Consider the following 17,896-nt stretch of genomic DNA (forward strand, 5'->3'; position numbering starts at 1 on the left):
TTTGGAAGAATTCAGAGTTCTGAGGGTCGTTCTGATCTTTCATGGCAGCTGCTGGTGGTCTGCCTATAGCAGCAGGTCTGCTCCTTGCTTTCAGTTCTGCTGGAAGCAGCTCTTCAAATCAGCTGTTGTTCAGGTACATCACAGGATTCTGAAGGGAAGAAGATGCTCTTATTAAGGATCCCCATCTCTTGGAGTGCAGCTTCCAGCCTGAGCAGTGGAACCTGGTTAAGCAACCTCTCTTCATTCCCCAAATGAACTGGGGGAATAAAGGATAATAAAATCTCTCTGCAAACTCAAATCAGCTGAACATGTCCGAGTTTTCCGCAGAGCACCACTGTTGGCTGGAGCTTTGGTTGATCATCGTGCTTCCTGAGGTTGTGCCTCCACTTCTGCAGCAAAAGGAGAAGGGTTTCGTAACCGCACCTCGATACGAAGGAGGGCATCGAGTGACTCAGATGTGGATCTCAAGGAATGTGTTTTTTCCCTGGCTTTTTGGAGTCAGAACTACCGGATCGATCCCACACACGGGATTTTATTAAAGCGTTGCAGAGTTGGGAGCATTGCTGCATGTGGGTCCCTCATTTTGGGAAGGCTCTCGAGGCGTCAAATGCTCGGCCCTCGGGGCAGATCCCATTGCAGATAGGTTTATCTGCCCACTGGGATGATTTCATCCTGGAGGTTCAGATTATATCTCCAGCTATTTAATTTCAAAGCCTCTCCCCATCGGGCTTTGAAGAAATCTTTTTATTATTTTTCTTTAAGCAACTGATTACTTGGCTGAAGATGGAAACCTCTTGAGAAAAGCAAAACCTCTGCTGGCACTCCTGCAGCTCGGTGGCTGCTGGCACTGCGCAGGCTGGTTCCCATTGCTGGGTGGCTGTTGGGACCTGGTGTCCTTCTTTAGCAGCACTGGGGATGTATGACTTTACTGTGCTGACATGGGAGGTGTGCCAGCGTTCACGTGCACGGCTGGAGCTCGTTTTGCAGAAATTATAGCGCCCTTAACGAGCTCTCTGGTTTATGCCTGCAAACATTCCTCGAGTTCACTTCCTTTGGAAAATTCCACTGACACCGAAGGGAAACCTGTGCCAGTGACACGACTTCTGCTCGAAGCCGTCGCCAGACTTTTTCCTCTTGGAGAAAATTGAGCTGGAAGTGGCGGCCAAAAGAGCAGCCCTGGAGCCAGGCTGACGTCACCGTCGCCGATAAGGTGTGCATTAACCCGTGGTGCTGGTGTCACACGGGGAGGGAAGGAAGGAAGCACTTTTCCCTGGGAAGCTTATTTTCTGGCTGAGATTAGGAATGCTTCAGCATCATTTGCATAGCACATGAGCAGGAAGACTGGGGGCACCCAGCTTGATTTTTCTCCCCCCAGCTGGATTCCTGCTGAGGTTTGGTGGGAGCTGGGGTTGAACCTTGCAGTGCTGTTACCTTTGTTCCTCCTCGCCTTGCCAAAGCCACGTTCAGCTTCAGTTCTCCGCTCGATGGCTGGAATTAAATTCCATATATGCATTAACGTTCGTTCTGAGAAAGAAAGCATTTAGTTATTTTAAGGTTAAAACGGGCTTTGGAAATAGCTGTGCTCTGCCGTGGCTGTTTGTGCCCTGGTGATGCAGGGTGCTGCTGCTCTGGGCTCTGTGAGGAAATGAAGCTGCTTTTGATTGCGCTTCATCAGTCCCTTTTTATTCCCTTTGTTTTGTTGTTTTTTTTTTTATTTAACTTCTTGGCATATCTATCTAATTAGGGAGTTAATTCTCAAAGGCAATCTGAAGTATTTCCTGAAAACTGCAAGTGGGTGAAAAAGGAGACCTGGATTTACAGAAGTGCTTTGGCAGCAGGTTTGCCTGCAGCTGGATGAGTGTTGGCTGAGGATGAGCTCGTGTAAATAGCAGGAGCTGACCTCCTGGTTCACCACCCAAACCCCTGTAAGCCTTGTGTCACCTCCAGCAGTCGTTCAGCTGCTAGGACTCACCCACCCAGCTCCAAACTGAGGCTTCGTTCTCTTTGTTCCTCCCTCTTCAACCAAAGAGTTGAGTTGGCTCACGGAGAGCTCAGTCAAAGACCAGATCCAGCACGGGATGGGAAGTGGAGATCACCCAGAGTGAAAGTGCAGGGCGAACTTACCCTAGGATGAAAGACAGCAGCACAGCACCGTGAGCAACAATCACATCGGGTGCCATTCCTCTGCTCTGAGCCCCACAGCTTCCCTGCTTTCATCCACCTGCACCCGTCTGCAGCAGGACGTGGCACCAGCATGCTGCCTGCTTGTGGGCTGCCAGCCCTTGGTAGCCTCTGCAGTGAAACTCATGCGGGCAGTAATTGAGTTGTTACTCCAAGGCAGATGGTGAGGATCATCTTGGCACTTGTTCAGGCTCATTTTCAATTCTGCCTCTTGAATTCCATTGCAGGAGATGAGCCAAATGGCATCAGATGCAGTCCCCTGTGCTAAGATGAACAGGTTCATGTGGTGGTGGTACTTGCTGGGCACACAGGTAACTCTTGAGGAAAGCCTTTGATAATGCCTGACACGAGCATCAGCTTTCTTTCTTGGCTATAGTGTGGTGACACATTTACTGCTGAGTCAAAAGCCAAAGCATACCCAGGAATGAGGCCTTCTGTTGTGGTTTTCCTGGGGAAGAAACCTCTCCTCCAGAAAATGACCTCATCAAGAGAGAATTGCATCAAACCAGCTAATAAGTGCAAGTGATGGGAATTGTTCTAATAGCCGCCTTTGCTCCAAGCTCATCCCCAAGGTCTAGAGTGAAGTGCTGTGGAAAGGTTCTCAGCATCTTTTTTCCAAGTCTTGAGATGGAAACTGTGCCTGTCTGCCCACCTGTGCCAGCAGAATGTGCTCCCCTTGCATCTCCCACAGCATCTCCCAGGGAGAGGACATCAGAGTGCCACGGTCTGCCCATGCTCAATAGCATCCTCCCACAGCGTTCTCTTCCGTTCTGTTGCCTTTTAACCTGCTGCTGGATACCAGGTGTGTAGGCTGAACCTTACTTCCTTTCTTCCTGCTTTGTGCTTCGTTGCTTTGAAGATACTGCAGAGTTCAGATAACCTCAAATCTGCTGGAACAAGAGCTCAGTCCTGGCTACGGCCATTCAGCGTTATCAGAGTATGAATAGTAGGTCGGGTCTATCCCAGCCCCGTGTTCAGAATCATGGTTTTCCTCCCTGATTAGATACTCAGATATAATTGCAGATGTAATGTGGAAAACTAGACCAGCCCATTGCAAATAACATGTTAAATAGCGTATGGTAGAGCAATACGGGAAAGGATGGTTTAGCTAAACCAAGGTTCTGGTGAATCATGCTGAGCCATAGCCTGGGACTCTTAGCAGGCAGTCAGCAGTTCTGCGTGCTGGTACGTCATCCTCAGAAGCATCATCTTGTAAGGCTGACTGAGATTTGTGGGGCTGGTGAACATGAAAGAGCAGTTCCTTCTTTTGTTAAATTCTATACGTATGGAGATAGGGGAGGGGCAAACTGCAAAGCTGGGGTAGCTAAAGCTGGGAAGATAGAGAATAGGATGTTGTGCTGTCCCTTGATGTCATCGTATACAAGCTGTGGGGTTTGGCAAGAGGGTGAGAGGCTGTAGGAGTTCAACTGTGTGCTGAGGCAATTTGGGGTACTACCAAACAAGGAGCTGGTGAGGCTTCTTAGTGACTGGTGAAGCCTTCAAAGGGAAGAGCAGGCTGCTAATGAAGGGATTTAATTATCCCGTGTCTGTTGGAAAAGTGTTGTGGCAAGAAAGGCAATCCATGGAATTATTAGAAAACTTGGAGGTTGCTTTTTTATCTCAGAAGGTAAAGGAAGTGGTGTGGGGAGTGGTTGCTTCACAGTGGTGTGACTAATGGGGTGGTACTGGCTGAGCCTGGGGATGGAAGGGCCTTCCCTCCCCAGTCCTCCAAGTGAGAGGGTTCATTATTTGGAGAAAAAGAATAAATGCATAGTTACATAGGTAATTTGATGAGTGCAATAAACTTCATAAACCTTTAAGCAAGCATAAACTTTACCTAAAACCTGACGAAGAAGGTTATGAGCAGGTAATTGACCAGTCACGTGTGTGATGAAGTAAGGGTGAGGAAAAAACCCAGGTTAAATCATCCACAGATAAGAGATGTGATAAAGTCTAGGCCTGAAGAAACTCATTAAGGAGCTATCTGGTGCAGATGCTGAAAAGTTAGGACTGAATGATTCTCAGTGGGCTGTGGGGGAGAATGGAAGCCCAGAGGAGCAAAGAAAAGGGTTAAACACAGCGTGAGCCCTTGAAGGGAAGAGAAGAGAGGCTGCCCCGTCAAATCTTCACTGTTATCAAGAACAGGAGAGCACGTGCTCAGCTGTGTTTATAAGCACCTAGAGAATAATAGAGTGATAAACAGCCAGCTGTAAACTGCTTTCTGCTCAGTTGATGAGGTAACCATCCCCTTTGTGAAGGTAAAAGCAGTGCGTCTTGGCTGAGGTGAGGCTGCTATCAGTCCCACGTGATGCTCCCATAAGGGAGCTGTGGGAGAAGGACTCGGGCTGAATCTCCTCTTCTCCTAGTGCCTGCTGGCTGTTTGGGTTAGTTGGCTGTGCCGAGGAGACGGCTCAGATGCACACTCCAAGTCCATCCTCAGGTTAGATCTGGTTAGTATTGTCATAGCACTGGGGTCTGCCCCCCAGGCTGAAGTTGCTCCAGCTCTGACCACCTGGTGTAGGTGAAAGAAGCAGTTATCTGTGTCCCTTTCCTTTGGCACATGCTTGTGTCTGCTCCTTGGAGGCAAGGAGCTGAAGCTGAAACCAGCTGGCAGGTCTCTGCTCAAAAGGAGCAGTTGGCAGAACTTGCAGGTACCACTTTCCTGAGCACTTGCAGAGCACTTGACAGAGCTGTTTTGTTTACAATGGCTGTTCTAATACTCAACTGCCACAAAATGATGCTGCATATCCTGCAGTGGAGACGTAGAGCTAGTAGCAGTGCGTAGGATGAATTTCTGGACCTACGTTTCTGTTGGCCGTGTGATAGAAAAAGGGATCTCACACCTCTTTGTTTTCCAGCCGTCAGCCTGAGCCACCAAAGAAGGAGAAGGAGGCTTCGGCCATCGCCAGCGCTCAGTCGAAGAGGGCAGATGAATGGAAGGACCCCTGGCGCCGATCCAAGTCCCCCAAAAAGAAATTGGGGCTGTCTGTCTCTCCCAGCCGTGCCCGTAGGCGCCGGAAAACCTCTGCTTCTTCAGCTTCTGCTTCTGGTTCTTCAAGGTAAGGGGAGAGCGTGTCGCATCCAAGCCTTGGCAGTGCTCCCTCACACCAAGGGAGTGTGGTGTGCTTCTCTCGTTGGCAGAATGGAGGTGTCTGGGGAAGCAGTTCAAGGCTTGCTGCTCAATAACTGCCCTGGATGCTTGTGTATGGGAGGTAGTGAGGTGGAAGGCAGAGGGATCATGTAGCCATGGGTGCTGGGAAGAGCTGTGGTGTATTGAAGGCTAAGCAGCAGCATGGCCTTGGGGAAAAATAACTCTGTAGGGATGCTGTTCAAGGTGAAAGCTGACCTGTAGAGTAGAAGGAGCTGGAAGCTGCAGGAGTTGGTGCCTCTTCACTGGAGGAGTGCTAGAGAGATGAGGAAAAGCATGCTGCTACCTGGAAAAAAACCAGGTCCGTGGAGGCTTGACAGGAAGCCTAGAGAAGTGCAGAGATGCTTGGAAACCAGGGCAGGGGAGATGAAGTCCACTTCTCAAAAAGAAAAGGGAAAAAAAAAGTGAAAGCTGAGAGACAAGCTGGATCCATTTCCTTTAAATGTTTGAACTTGAAGCTCCTGTAAAGAGGAAAAAAATAGATCAGAGGAGAATGAGGAACACAGTGAATTGAAGATACAGATCTGTAAACCAAAGCCCTCCTGAACCAAATAGGTTTTTTCACTGGAGTTGCTGCACTGTTGGTTCTTCTGTTTTCTCCTATGTGTGTGACCCAACCTAAGGGGGGGATTGCCTGGGAAAAGATGTAAGGTTGTGTGCTAGGAGTTCTCAAAAAGGGATGGTAAGTCATTAGGTAAAGGAAAGGGAAGCCTGTTCAGGAGGGCTAGAAGCAATAGAATCATGTCTTAGAGAAAAGCTGGGATGGGGACGGAGGAAAGGCTGCAGTCCTGGAAGGCCCTCCAGGAGGGGGCAGGCGGTTTTGGTGCAGTGTTTGAAAACATGGAAGCAGTGTACCTTCGTCTCTCAGGATTCTCAAGAGGCACTGAATGAAATGCTTTTCTTGCAGGTCCTCTTCTCGGTCGTCCACCTACTCTGGTTCAGGCTCCTCACGATCTCGTTCCAGATCGTCCTCTTACAGCTCTTACTCTAGCCGCTCTTCAAGACACAGCTCTTTCTCAGGCAGCAGGTCCAGGTAATGGGTTTGAAAGGAATTGTATCCTGTTTCCCAAACACTTATTCGCTGCTTCTTTTGGTGCTACTTAAAAGCAAATAGCCAACTCCTGAAATAAAATCTTGGATCCGCTCCTGAGCGAGGGAAACACGAGAGACTGTGAGGCAGCCTGCTGCTTCAGTTGTGGAATGAAGCAGATGTGTCAGCCACCCCCTCCTCTCCCCTGTGCTCCCACCCACGTGTACCCTGCTGCTGTGGCTGGGCTGTTTCCCATGCTTGTGGTAAGCAGGCAGTTGTAGGAGCCTGGCTGAGATTAATGTTTCCATCATTTGCATTTTATGATTGGAAGTTGTTGGCATCTCTTTCTTACTGCTGCACTGGAATTTGTATTTAAAGAGGCAAATCACAGTTCTTTAATAAAGCAGCCCATGCAGTTTTGTCTTGTGATAGTCCTGACACTTCAAAGTAACAATCCTGTGTCCCAAACTAATTAAACACGGGCATGTTTGTAGCTCTGCCACTTCCTTGCCCCTGCAGACAGTTGCCCAAATCTGGAATATGCATAGTGGGAGAACTGGCTCCCTAGATAGGCACCTCTTCAGAGCTGAAATTGCACCAAGCCTCAGAGTGAATTGTTTAGTTGATAGTAGAGCGTGGCTTCATTTGGAAGGGGGATTTCTCTTAGGAGAGACTCCAACCACCAGCACATACATCTTTCTAGCAGAGCAGGCTGACATTCCCCAGCCACCCCATTCCAGCCTCTGTTCCACACGTGACAATGCCAAGCATTCAGGACACTCAGATTAGCATTCCTCTCTCTGAAGGTGGGAGAGTGAGGAACACCCCAAATGAGTGTAGTAAAGGTTCTTCAGAAAGCAAGTCACCAAGGCATCTCAAGTGCTGAGCTGCAAGGAGGGCACTTCCAGTCTTGCCAGTAAGGAGAATCACCGAGTGACAACATTTGGGGTGCTGGATGAGTGACAACATCTGGTCCTCTTCCTTTCCAGGTCACGGTCCTTCTCATCATCACCCTCTCCTTCCCCAACACCATCTCCACACAAGCCACTCATGAAGGCTAAAGGGGACTTGTTACCACCTGCTGGTAAAGGGTAAGGCTTCGTAACCCTTTAAATGACACAGCACAGAAAAGCTTCCAAACAGCAGCTGAATTCCTGACCCGAGTCAGACCTCTCTGACCTTCTTGACAGATTAAGGAAGAAGTGGAAGATGCAAAGCTTTGCTTGCATAGAGTTGTGTTTTGCTTTGCATGGCTGATTAAATGGCAGCACTTTCACATCTTAAATTCAAGTTAAACTCTACAAGTATCCTTCAGTATTGTATGTATGCATGAGGGTTGAAACACATACATGATTTGCTATTTAAATACTGTGTGTGCAGAATGCTTACGCAGGAGCTCTGCAAAAGCCCAATTCATTCATCTACTGTAGTTTTAGTTAATGCTCATCCTTAGAATAACAAAGCAGTCCAGACTCATCTGCTTTTAATATTGGAGACAAATTGAAGAAGTGTTGTGGCTCTGGGACTGTTTGTTGAGCAGGCTATGAATACGTGAATGCTGTTTCTGTATAGTTTTTGTATGCTGCTCTTTTGAATGTTTGAAGTTGCTGTTTCACAAACTGCTGTAATAGACAGTAAGTTACGGATACGTTGGAGGGTGTCACAACACCTCAGTGATGTCACCACTGCCAAGGTCACCTGCAAACCAATTACATCATGGGAATCCCCCTGCATCCTCCAGCATATGGGACAATACCCTTTGCCACACTTCTTGTACCTCCTCATCCTGCTTTATTATTATTATTATTATTTTTTCTTCTCAAATCAGAGGGATCGACCCTTTAAGGACACGTTCTCTGCCTGCTGCCACGTCTTTATACCTTTCCAGTATGCATTGCAGTGCTGGTTTGCTAACAGATAACATCAGGCAGCAACCTGCACTAGCAGATTGGTTTGGCTGTGTAACATTGCATGCACTTAATCCCATGTTCTTCAGGGAATGAATTCAGATATTCTTAAACACGGAGGAATGAGCAGGGCTCTATTTTAAGTATGCAGGCAGCTGCCTCCTCCCCAGTTAATAGCAGGTGTGACTGCACTGGTGGGGATGCTGAGCAGCATCTAGAGCAGAGGTTGGAATGCTCTGAGCAGTGCCAAAGTGATCCCCATCTCATGCACTGGATGAAGTGACAAAATCCATGCACAGCAGTGCGAGATGTTACCATCAAGTATTCTGCAAGGGTAGAAAAGCATAGACTCGAATGAGAGACAGCAGTGATTCTGCACAGTCTGCTTCATGAGTTGATTGGCAAATAGAAAATATCTCCAACATTCACTGCTGTATAAAGCAGCTTGTCTCCGAGGAGGTGACTTGATTGAGAGCAGAGGAAACAGATCCCTTTCAGGGGATCTCTATTGTTTGAGAGCAGCTTGGTGAGATGAGTTTGCTTTCTGCAGTTGATTGTACAGCAACAATTATCATTTAAATGTGCATTTAGAAAACGTCTGTGTTCTGTACCTTGTGAGTTTGATTGTGAGTGTGACAATTTTATCTTACAGTGAAAAATCAGTGAAGAAACTAGCTGCCCTTCCAGTCCCTCAGCCGCTCGCTAAAATTACAGCAGCTGCACCAGAGCCAGCCAAACCAGGGGATAATAGGGAGGCAAGAAGGAAGGAACGTCAGACCAGAACTCCACCCAGGAGGTAAGAAAGCTGTGGGGTGGAGTGAGGTTTGATCTCCTGGAAGATACAGCAAGTCCTGAGCTTGTCTCTGGAGTACCTGTCACAAGGACTCCTCGATACTGAAGGAGAAGTGTGTTTCCTGGGGTGGGAAGGAAACGGGAAGATAGAGCTGGTCCATCAGCATCCAGCGGTGCTGAGTCCTGAGCACAGCCCTCTTTTCTCCTCCCAGCTTCATCCTGCGATGTGTCTGAAGCTCTCAATGGGGCTTGTTCTGTCTGTCCTCTGATTGTTTTTGTTATCTTCTGCTCTTCCCTTTGCATTTGAAATGAGAGAAGCTTCTGATAGCATTCAAACAGGGAGTGCTCATCTCTATGTAAATATTTTAATCAGGCCCAATCTATTCTGTATTTTAAAACGTTACGGAATGAATGCAGGTAGCATTGCCTCTTCTTGGAGAGACACTGAGTCAGCTGAACAGAGCTGAAACTCTTTGAGCATCCTTCCTGCACTGTAAGTTTTGAATCCCAGTGCAATACCTGTGTGCTTTGGCAATGGAAGTTTGGTGGGCAGGAAGCAGAGTGCAGGCTGCTGTCCTGCAGTAAGACACACGATTTGTTCTGGATCAGGGGATGATATTTTACAGCAGTGTGTTTTGGAGGAGGCTGTACATCTGCTGGATGTTTAGGTTTTTGGAAGCATTCTCAATTCTTAATTTTGCATGGGATTACCTCTCCTGTTCTTGCCAGTGGCTGCTGAGAAGGGCCGGAGCTGAGCAGTTTTTTTCCATAGGTGAAAATTGGTCACTGCCATTTCTTTTCCATAGAAACTCCTTCCATTCTAGTTTCTATTTCACTAGTTGATCAGATTTTCCCTTCTTCTTTATCCCAGTCTTGGTTTATTGGCTTTTTTTCTTGCAAGTTCCTACGCTCTGACAGCTCTATTTATGTCAGTGCTGGTGTGCTACTCAAAAAGTGCATATGGTTATTTAGAGAGCCTGAAATACGATGTAGTCCCACTGTGTTCTGCAGTGAGCAGTTTTTCTTCATAGGAAGCATTTGCTCCTGGTGTCAGCATGGGATTAAGCAGCTTTAGCTCATCTGGCTCTGACTAGCATAACTCAGTCTTGCATAAAGTCTCTACTGTTCACAAAAGAGATGGAGGGAAAACAGTGCCGAGAAGAGCATCCGAACCAATTCCCGTTTGCAAAGCACCATTCTTTCACACAGCACAGAAGAGCGGTGTGTCAGCACCGTGCTGCAGCTGTCCCTGGTCATTGTCCTGCAGCCCCACGTCCTGGCTGCAGTGAGCTGAGTGTCGTTGCTGTGTTGCAGGCGGACCATCAGCGGCAGCATCAGCGGCAGCGCCAGCAGCTACAGCGGCTCCAGCTCCCGCTCCAGGTCTCTGTCTCGGTCCCTCTCCAGATCTCATTCCAGATCGTCGTCTGCCTCAGCCTCCCACTCCCCATCTGGATCCAGGAAATCCAGGTACGGCCTTGTGGCCCTCCGTAGCAGCACATCATAAGTGGTTGTTGGTGTCCATGCTTTCTTGCAACAGAGGCTCTCTCTAGGTTCCAGTATCAGCAGCTGCAGGCAAGTCGGATGTGTTCCTGCTTGTTCCTTCTTGTTGTGAGCGTGTTCCTTCTCGTGGCACTACAAATCCTCAGTCCTGAATCACGGTAGAGGCCTTGTAGCTTCATCAAGGAAATAATTTGTTGTGTGCTCAACTGTCCATGTTTACCTAAACCATCACTAAAGCTGTTTCTCCTGACGTCCAGGTCTTAGCTTCACATTTTGTCTTGCTGTGGGAAAGAGAAAACAAAACAAAACCAAAAACCAAACCACCACGCATATTAATTTATTTACAAGGTAACAGTTTTGGTCTGTGGAGCTTTGCAATGCTAAACCTCCGTTCCCTACAGTTACTGGATGTCCTGAGGGAAGATGCTGGGCCCAGCAGGAAGGTGGGTCAGAAAACACCTAAAAGGCCTCATTAATGATATTTTTGCTTTGCTGTGAAGTTGCACGACCAGTTCCTTTTGCATTTAGCCCCGAGTGACTAGTTCAGTGGCTCTCAGTCTGTGAGATCTGTAAACAGCTAACTCCCTCCAGTAAAAGTCATTAGATCAGTCTCTTTCAAGTCCTTCCTTTCAGCCCTCTTGCGTCTGCTCATACGCAGGAATCCCTGAAACTTCAGAGATGGCCTTGAAATGTGAAGCTTCCCAGTAAGGAAGTACAGACATACAGCTAGGCCTGCCTAAAGCCAGTGGATAAAATAGGATTTGGCTCAGCCCAGCTTTAATTCGCATATCTGAGCTCTGTGAAACTCCCAGGTTCAATATCCGCATTATTTTACGGAAATGCAGACTTGTTTACAGCGTGCCTCTTGCCTTCATCAGATCAGGCAGGGGTGATGCAAGAAGTTCAGAGAGCACTCAACATGCTTGCTGTGCACTGGCCTGCTGCACGAGGGCTTGAGAAGAGATGTGTGTGCAAAACTTCAGTGCAGGTGTTGCCTGTGTGGCACCGGACTGCACTTGTTGCTTTTGCAGGTGTGTAGACAAGGAGGAAACTTCTAGGAAACAGTCTGTACCCAAGCCAAGTTTGCTGTCACAGTCATGCAAACAGGAGCTTTCCCAAAGATTGTGGCTCACCCAGTCACTGTTGTGCCTTCAGCAAGCCCTTCTCCCAGGGCTCAGCTCTGGCTCTGGCATGGATACCCATGGGTAGCAACTTTGCAGCTTGTTGCAGGGCATGTCTGCGTTGTGGCTGCTGCAGGCTGTGTGGTTGTGCACAGCCCAGCTTTCAGTGAGTGAGCCTGACTCTTGCCTGCAGAACCTGCTGGAGAGGCTACATAAATATTCATGGGGTTAGCATACAGCTGGTCCTGCCTGGCAGAGGCTGTGTGTGAGCCAGCTCCTGCCTGGCTGGGATTTGAGCACGGCTCAAGTGCTGGAGACTTGCCCCTGCAGGAGAGCCCTTTATAGCATCTTCCTAAGTACAAAATCATTCTCAAATAAATAGGACTGTCTGACATTCGTAGTGTTGTGACTCCACTAGCAGATAGCCATCTTACAGGCTTCCTTCCCTGTCATTACCACCCCTGACAGTATGTGCGTCCTCAGAGCAGGCAGCTGGGCTCTCCTGTACCCTGGGGAGATGTGGGCAGTAGGGCTCGAGGTGTTGAAAGCTTCCATGAATAAATGTGTACCAAGCAACAAAAACACTGCTGTGAAACCCTTGACAACCTGAGCTACAGTGCTGACATGTACATGCTGCACACACCCTGCTTTCACTTTTTGTTTACTGGAGTAACAGTGACCTGTTTAAGTTTGTTGCCTTAATCCTGTTTATAAATAAGCAGTACTTTCCAGACTTCCATCTAACACATTCTAGATTTTCCTATTGCCAGCACCCAGGAGCTTTTGTCCTTTTGTTGGATACATCCTGCCCTGGGAGCCGACATCCCAGCCGCTCTGTTTTGGGGAATTAAAACAAAGACATCTGTCTCAATGCTGCCTTCTTGTTGCCTTCCTGACTGTAATGGGTTGTTGGCTCTTTCCAGGTCCCTGAGTGTGAGCAGCGTTTCTTCTGTCTCCAGTGCCTCCTCCAGCAGCAGCTCTGTGCGCAGCGCCGACTCAGAAGACATGTATGCAGACCTGGCCAGCCCTGTCTCCTCAGCCAGCTCTCGATCCCCAACCCCTGCACAGCAGAAGAAAGGTAGAGGTACCTGGTTTGCTTTTTTTTTTTCTTTTTTTTTCCCCCCTTCTCTAAGGGGCTCAGGGTAAAGAAAGGGAGAGATGTGCAAACAGTTTGGTGATGCTCTAGGCCCCTGGAAAATGGTTGAGCAGCTCACAAGGGCTTGGGGTGGGCTAAGAGAGTCCAGAGGCTTCTCCTGATGCAGTTAGGATCGTGGAGAAGGGAAGATGTGGAGCCTTCCTCCATGTCACTGTGGCTCTGAAGCTGCTTTCTCATGCCCAGGCGTTCTGCCTGACATTCCCTCACCTCGTTTTGTTCCCTTTCACCTCTGCAAGGTGATGCCCAATCTTCTGGATGGATCCAGTATCATGTTGCACGTCCCCTGTTCTTTTTAGACAGCAGCAGAGGTAGCAGTGAGAGCTTTTTGTTCTTTGTCCTTATGTGAAGTGTTCCCTCTGCGGAAGTTATGGTTTCCTGGATCTTTTAACCTTGGGGCCACGTGCAGTGCTAATGCCACGTGTGGGCATTTTCAGTCTGTGATGGAGCAGCATCCTCCCAAAGGGAGGGCAGGAGAAAGGAACCGGTTACAAGCCACTCCATCTGCACTTTGGTTTCAACAGGAAAATCAAAAAAAGAAGATAGTGCTAAAGAGGAAAAACGGAAACGGGACGTGCCTGCTCAGCTGAAATCAGCCAAGCCCACCCAGGGGGGCAAATCCCAGCAGCTCCTCCAGGCCCAGCAGCCTACGGCCCCCCAGGCCCAGCAAGGGGGCTTCAGTGCTCACAAAGAGATCAAACTGACGCTCTTGAATAAGGTGAGAGGAGGGGCGGCTGTGATTCCTTGCGCTCAGGGGTCCGAGGGATGGGACCAGCTGCAGGGCCGTGGGCTGGAAAAGGGAGCTCTGGGGCCAGTGCTGTCAGGATGAGCTCAGCAGGGAGGTCTGCAGCTGGGATTGGCGAGGCTGCAGACAGAACCTGTCTGGCAGCACACACCCTGCGGTGGCTGGAGCTTGGGACCGTGTTGGCGGCTCCCCTGGGGCACATTCCTGCTGCAGCTTCAAGGGCTGTTCCCTGCTTTCTCGAAGGCTGCAGATGAAGGTCCCACATGTGCTAGAACCTTACCCGCTGAAGGCGTGCTGGCAGTGAGCTGTCCTCCTGCTGGCTTGCTCCAGAGTCAACTGCTGGCAAGTCATTAACTGAGTCAGGAGGTAAAAGCGGTGAGTGCCACCCGCAGCAGCTGGAAGCACTGAGCCCCGGGCCCCAGTTGAGTGCCTTCAGCAGGGGAGCTATCTGGGATCACGTGAGAGAGTTTGGCCTCGTGGGGCTTTGTGCTGGAGCAGGGCGTTGGCTCCTGTCACATGGTTGGTTCCTGGTTTTGAAGTGTTCGTGTGTTTTTTTTTTTTCTGTCTGAATTCCCCATTGCAGTCTAAGGCTGCAGTTTTCCTTACTTCCCTGTGCTGTGACGTAGGGCACCTTTATCAAGTCTGTGAAGCATGCTCTGCAGGGAGGAGTGTGCAATTACACCTAACGACTGGCTGGCAGGGGTGCTGGAAGGCACAGCTCCTTGGCATTTGCTGTCCTTGGTGCCAGTGATGGTGGGGACTGGCATGCACAGAGTTTAATCATGGGAGATGTGCTGGTGTTGGTGAGCCAGCGCGTGGCTGGCACCTGTCACAGGAAATCACCTGCTTGCTTCCCTCCCTGGAGGGAAACGGCTGCTCAGTCCTGCTGTCTGTTTCATCCCATTTAGGCAGCTGACAAAGGAAGCAGGAAGAGATACGAGCCAGCAGACAAAGACAGGCCGACCTCTCCTCCTGCCAAACGGGCGAACCTGTCACCCGACAGAGGTGAGACACAGCCCTCAGAGGGGTTCCTCTGCTGCTAGAGGCAGCCCAGCTCAAGGGACAGCGTCCTCTGGGAGTCCCCTTGCTGCAGGGGTTAACTGCAGGCATGTGCCCTTCCAAACCCTCAGATAACATGGGCAGATTAGCTGTCCTGCTGCAACAGCATGGTGGCGGTGAGATGCTGCGGTCTGCCTGTGAAGTCAGCGAGGTGAGGTCAGCCCTGGGCCTGGCTGTGCCTAGCTGTCTTGTGGTGTGCCTTGCCAGTGCCTGGCTCCACTATGTCTGTGTACCTCCCTACGAGAAAACAAAGCAGCCCTTATTTTTCATCTCCGCTGTAGGTACATGTCCATCTGTCCCATGAAGGCTGCCCATCCTCCTCTAACGGCACTGGTGGCAGCTGTTGAGTTCACAGGGTCTTCACCCTGTATTTCTGTGTATCACAACGGGATCACAGTCTCCTGATAGAGGTTCTGGCAGTGCTTGGAGAGGGAGCGCAGGCTGCCGAGGCTCCAGGATGAGTGCAATACTTGGCTGCATCATCCATCCTGTGAAATGAGATGATTTCCCCACTTGCTTGTGACACAATCTGATCTGCCCCGCGTGTTTAGAAAGACGCAGGCTTTCCAAGTGTCCTCCTCTCTCTGAGTCCTCAGCAGCACTATTAGCATCTTGGAAAACCCAGCTAATAGGCTTCATTGAGAGGGACTGCATGCAAGGAACAAGAGGGGAGTGGATGGCCAGAGATGCCTGGTTTTGACGTAGCGAACCAGTGCTGACACGTGATGTTGTTTTCCCTGTTGTCTCAGCTGTAGGTGTATCTTGTTGACTCTGGGTGCTAGCCAGAAAAAAATTTCTGTGCTAATAACCTGATTGCATTCAACTACTGCAGTGTGGAAGGGACTCGGTGAGGTTGAAGTTCACTGGGATGTAGTTCACAGGTGCTGGGCTGCAGACAGGTGAATGATCAAGTAAACTGTACTGATTTTTATAGTTCCGGACATAATTGTGCACTTAATTTGCTCTCTATACATGATACTATACATGATAAAATTTTTTTAGATGATGACATATGGGACTGTAGCCCTGACTGAGCATGAGTGCAGCTTGTGCAGAAGTACTGTGGCGCAGAGCTGATGAGTGCACCCTGAGCATCACATCCCTCTTTCTGTAACTTTGCTATGACCAAACCTGCAACACCCTCAGCCTGGGCTGTCTCATGAAGCTCACACGCCCTGTTAGCTGTGGCTGATGCAGAGCCAGCGTAGGTGCCTGCATGCCCGTTGTACAAACTGGATAATCTGCCTGGGGATAATGGAGCACCGGTTTGGTGCACTGGGCTGCACCTGCCCCACAGGTTTGCAAGCAAAGCTCAGTGAGCTCGGTGACAAACAAGAACATCTCACCTTTCATTTTCCTCTAGGCTCTCGCGACAGGAAGGCGACTGGGAGAGCTTCATCACCCAAACAGGAGCGACAGAGGGGCCAGAACCCAAAACCATCTCCTGCACAGGCAGACAGGTGAGTGCCTGCTTGCGCTCAGGGGTCTGTGGGCACAAGCCTGCTTGTGGCAGGAGGCCCTCATCTCCCTGAAGTCACAGCCCTGCGGAGAAGACCTTGTGCTCTCCTCCAGCCTTTCCCGGGTGAGGTGAGGCTCGCACAGGGAAGGTGGGCATTCCTGGTGTCTTGCTTGAGAAGCTCTTGTGCTCCTTCACATTTCCCCGTTTCTCCAGCGGTTCAGTTCCTCCTCTTGGGGCAGCTCTGAGGCTCTCTGACCGTAGCAGTTTCCAGTTGTTGCTATGGAGGCACAGAGAGAGGAAGGACGCAGAGCTCTTGGGCAGGAGCCAGAGGTGCTCAGGGGTTCATGCAGAAGCTGCCACTAAGCTGTTCCGGCTCAGAAACGAGCAGGAGCCCAAGGGGTTTCTTGAGGTCAGTTCCGTCAAGAGGAGCCAACTGGGTTAGGTGCGAGCTCAGTCGTGCCTCTGCTTCATGGTAGCATTGTGAGAAAGAAACTACAACCCCTTCCTGCTTCTGCTGAACTCCTCTGTGGGTGCCCAGTTTCCCTTCTTCTTAGCTTGGCCTGCTGGAGCGGTTAGATCAGGGCCCTGGGGCGAGTAGGTGGATGATGGCTGGTGCTTGGTGCCATTCCATCCCCTCTGGTGATGTGGCCAGCTCATGTCCATGTCTTGGCAAACTACATCCGCTGCTGGGAATGTCCCACTGCAGAACTGGATGTGCAGCTGCAGGGGCCTGGGGCTGCGCTGCACACTGAGCCCTTTGGGGTTGTGGAGTGGCACACCTAAATCTTCCTCGGTCCTTCTCACCCAGAGCCAGACTGCACTGCCTTGCATTTCCCTGGTGTCATGTCAGGGATCTCCATTGACAAGTATCCCTGGCCAGTGGGCCTCCTGTCATCCCTTCTGCCCAGCCTGGGGCAGGAGCGAGCCTCAACTTCTGTGTGTCAGTCTTCCCAAACCAAAATCTAGCCCCAGCTACCACAACCCTATCCTTCTCCTGGCCCAGAGGCCCCATTTTCTTGTGTTAAAGAGGACCCTCAGCCTTTACTGGCGTGTGGTGTTCACAGCATCCTTGCTGTTGGTCCCTCTGCTGCAGTTTGTGTTGGCACTGTTGTGTGCTGGGTTTGGCACACCGTGGTCCCAGCCGTGAGGTGGTCAAGGAGCAGTAGATTCCCAGAGGTGGGAGGTCTGTGCCTGTTCTGAAGTCTTGGAGGCTGTTTGGATCACTGCTGCTTTGTTAGAACAGAGCAGGAGCGTGACGTGGGGTGGCAGGAAGGGCCCCTGCAGTGCCACAAGGACACAAGTGGAGACCACAACAGCTGCCGCGCCAGGAGCACAGCCCTACGGGCCATCACCACAGCCATGGCACCAGCTTACATCTCAGCCTCCCTCTCTTCCAGCTGCTCTGCCACACCAAGGCCTCATCTCTCCCCACGGGGGGCTTTGTTTCCATCAGCCCCCAGCCCCGCTCACCCCTCTGTGCCTTCTCTCCCGCAGGAAGCGCCAGCTCTCGCCGCAGTCCAAGAGCTCCAGCAAAGTAACGAGCATCCCAGGCAAAGCAACAGAGCCTGGCCCTGCAGGTGCCAAGGGGGGCAAATCCAGCACGCTGTCCCGGCGTGAGGAGCTCCTCAAACAGCTCAAAGCAGTGGAAGATGCCATCGCTCGCAAGCGAGCCAAAATCCCTGGGAAAGTATAGTGCTGCCCTGGAGTGACTGTTCACATTTTTATAAATAGCATCAAAGCGGCCACTTTGGGATTTTGCAGTTCTGTCTTTATTTTGGCTGCGGTTCTTTTAAAAAAAAAA

General features: G+C 50.1%; 1 protein-coding gene across 1 annotated transcript in view; it reads left to right on the top strand.

Annotated features, from left to right (window-relative positions):
- Nucleotides 1–17,896, top strand: part of LOC100541930 (zinc finger CCCH domain-containing protein 18-like) — a 19,701-nt gene extending 1,805 nt beyond the window's left edge. Inside the window, exons 2-12 of the mRNA XM_010718255.2 lie at nt 2,409–2,492; nt 5,008–5,240; nt 6,237–6,362; nt 7,349–7,450; nt 8,919–9,062; nt 10,373–10,525; nt 12,603–12,763; nt 13,357–13,550; nt 14,486–14,582; nt 16,000–16,096; nt 17,590–17,896. Coding sequence (XP_010716557.1) covers nt 2,409–2,492; nt 5,008–5,240; nt 6,237–6,362; nt 7,349–7,450; nt 8,919–9,062; nt 10,373–10,525; nt 12,603–12,763; nt 13,357–13,550; nt 14,486–14,582; nt 16,000–16,096; nt 17,590–17,788 — 1,590 coding nt within the window. The 3' untranslated portion in view covers nt 17,789–17,896. The remainder of the gene's footprint in view (nt 1–2,408; nt 2,493–5,007; nt 5,241–6,236; nt 6,363–7,348; nt 7,451–8,918; nt 9,063–10,372; nt 10,526–12,602; nt 12,764–13,356; nt 13,551–14,485; nt 14,583–15,999; nt 16,097–17,589) is intronic.

This window comes from Meleagris gallopavo, chromosome 13, assembly GCF_000146605.3.
Source record: "Meleagris gallopavo isolate NT-WF06-2002-E0010 breed Aviagen turkey brand Nicholas breeding stock chromosome 13, Turkey_5.1, whole genome shotgun sequence".
NCBI classification, from domain to species: Eukaryota; Metazoa; Chordata; class Aves; order Galliformes; family Phasianidae; genus Meleagris; species Meleagris gallopavo.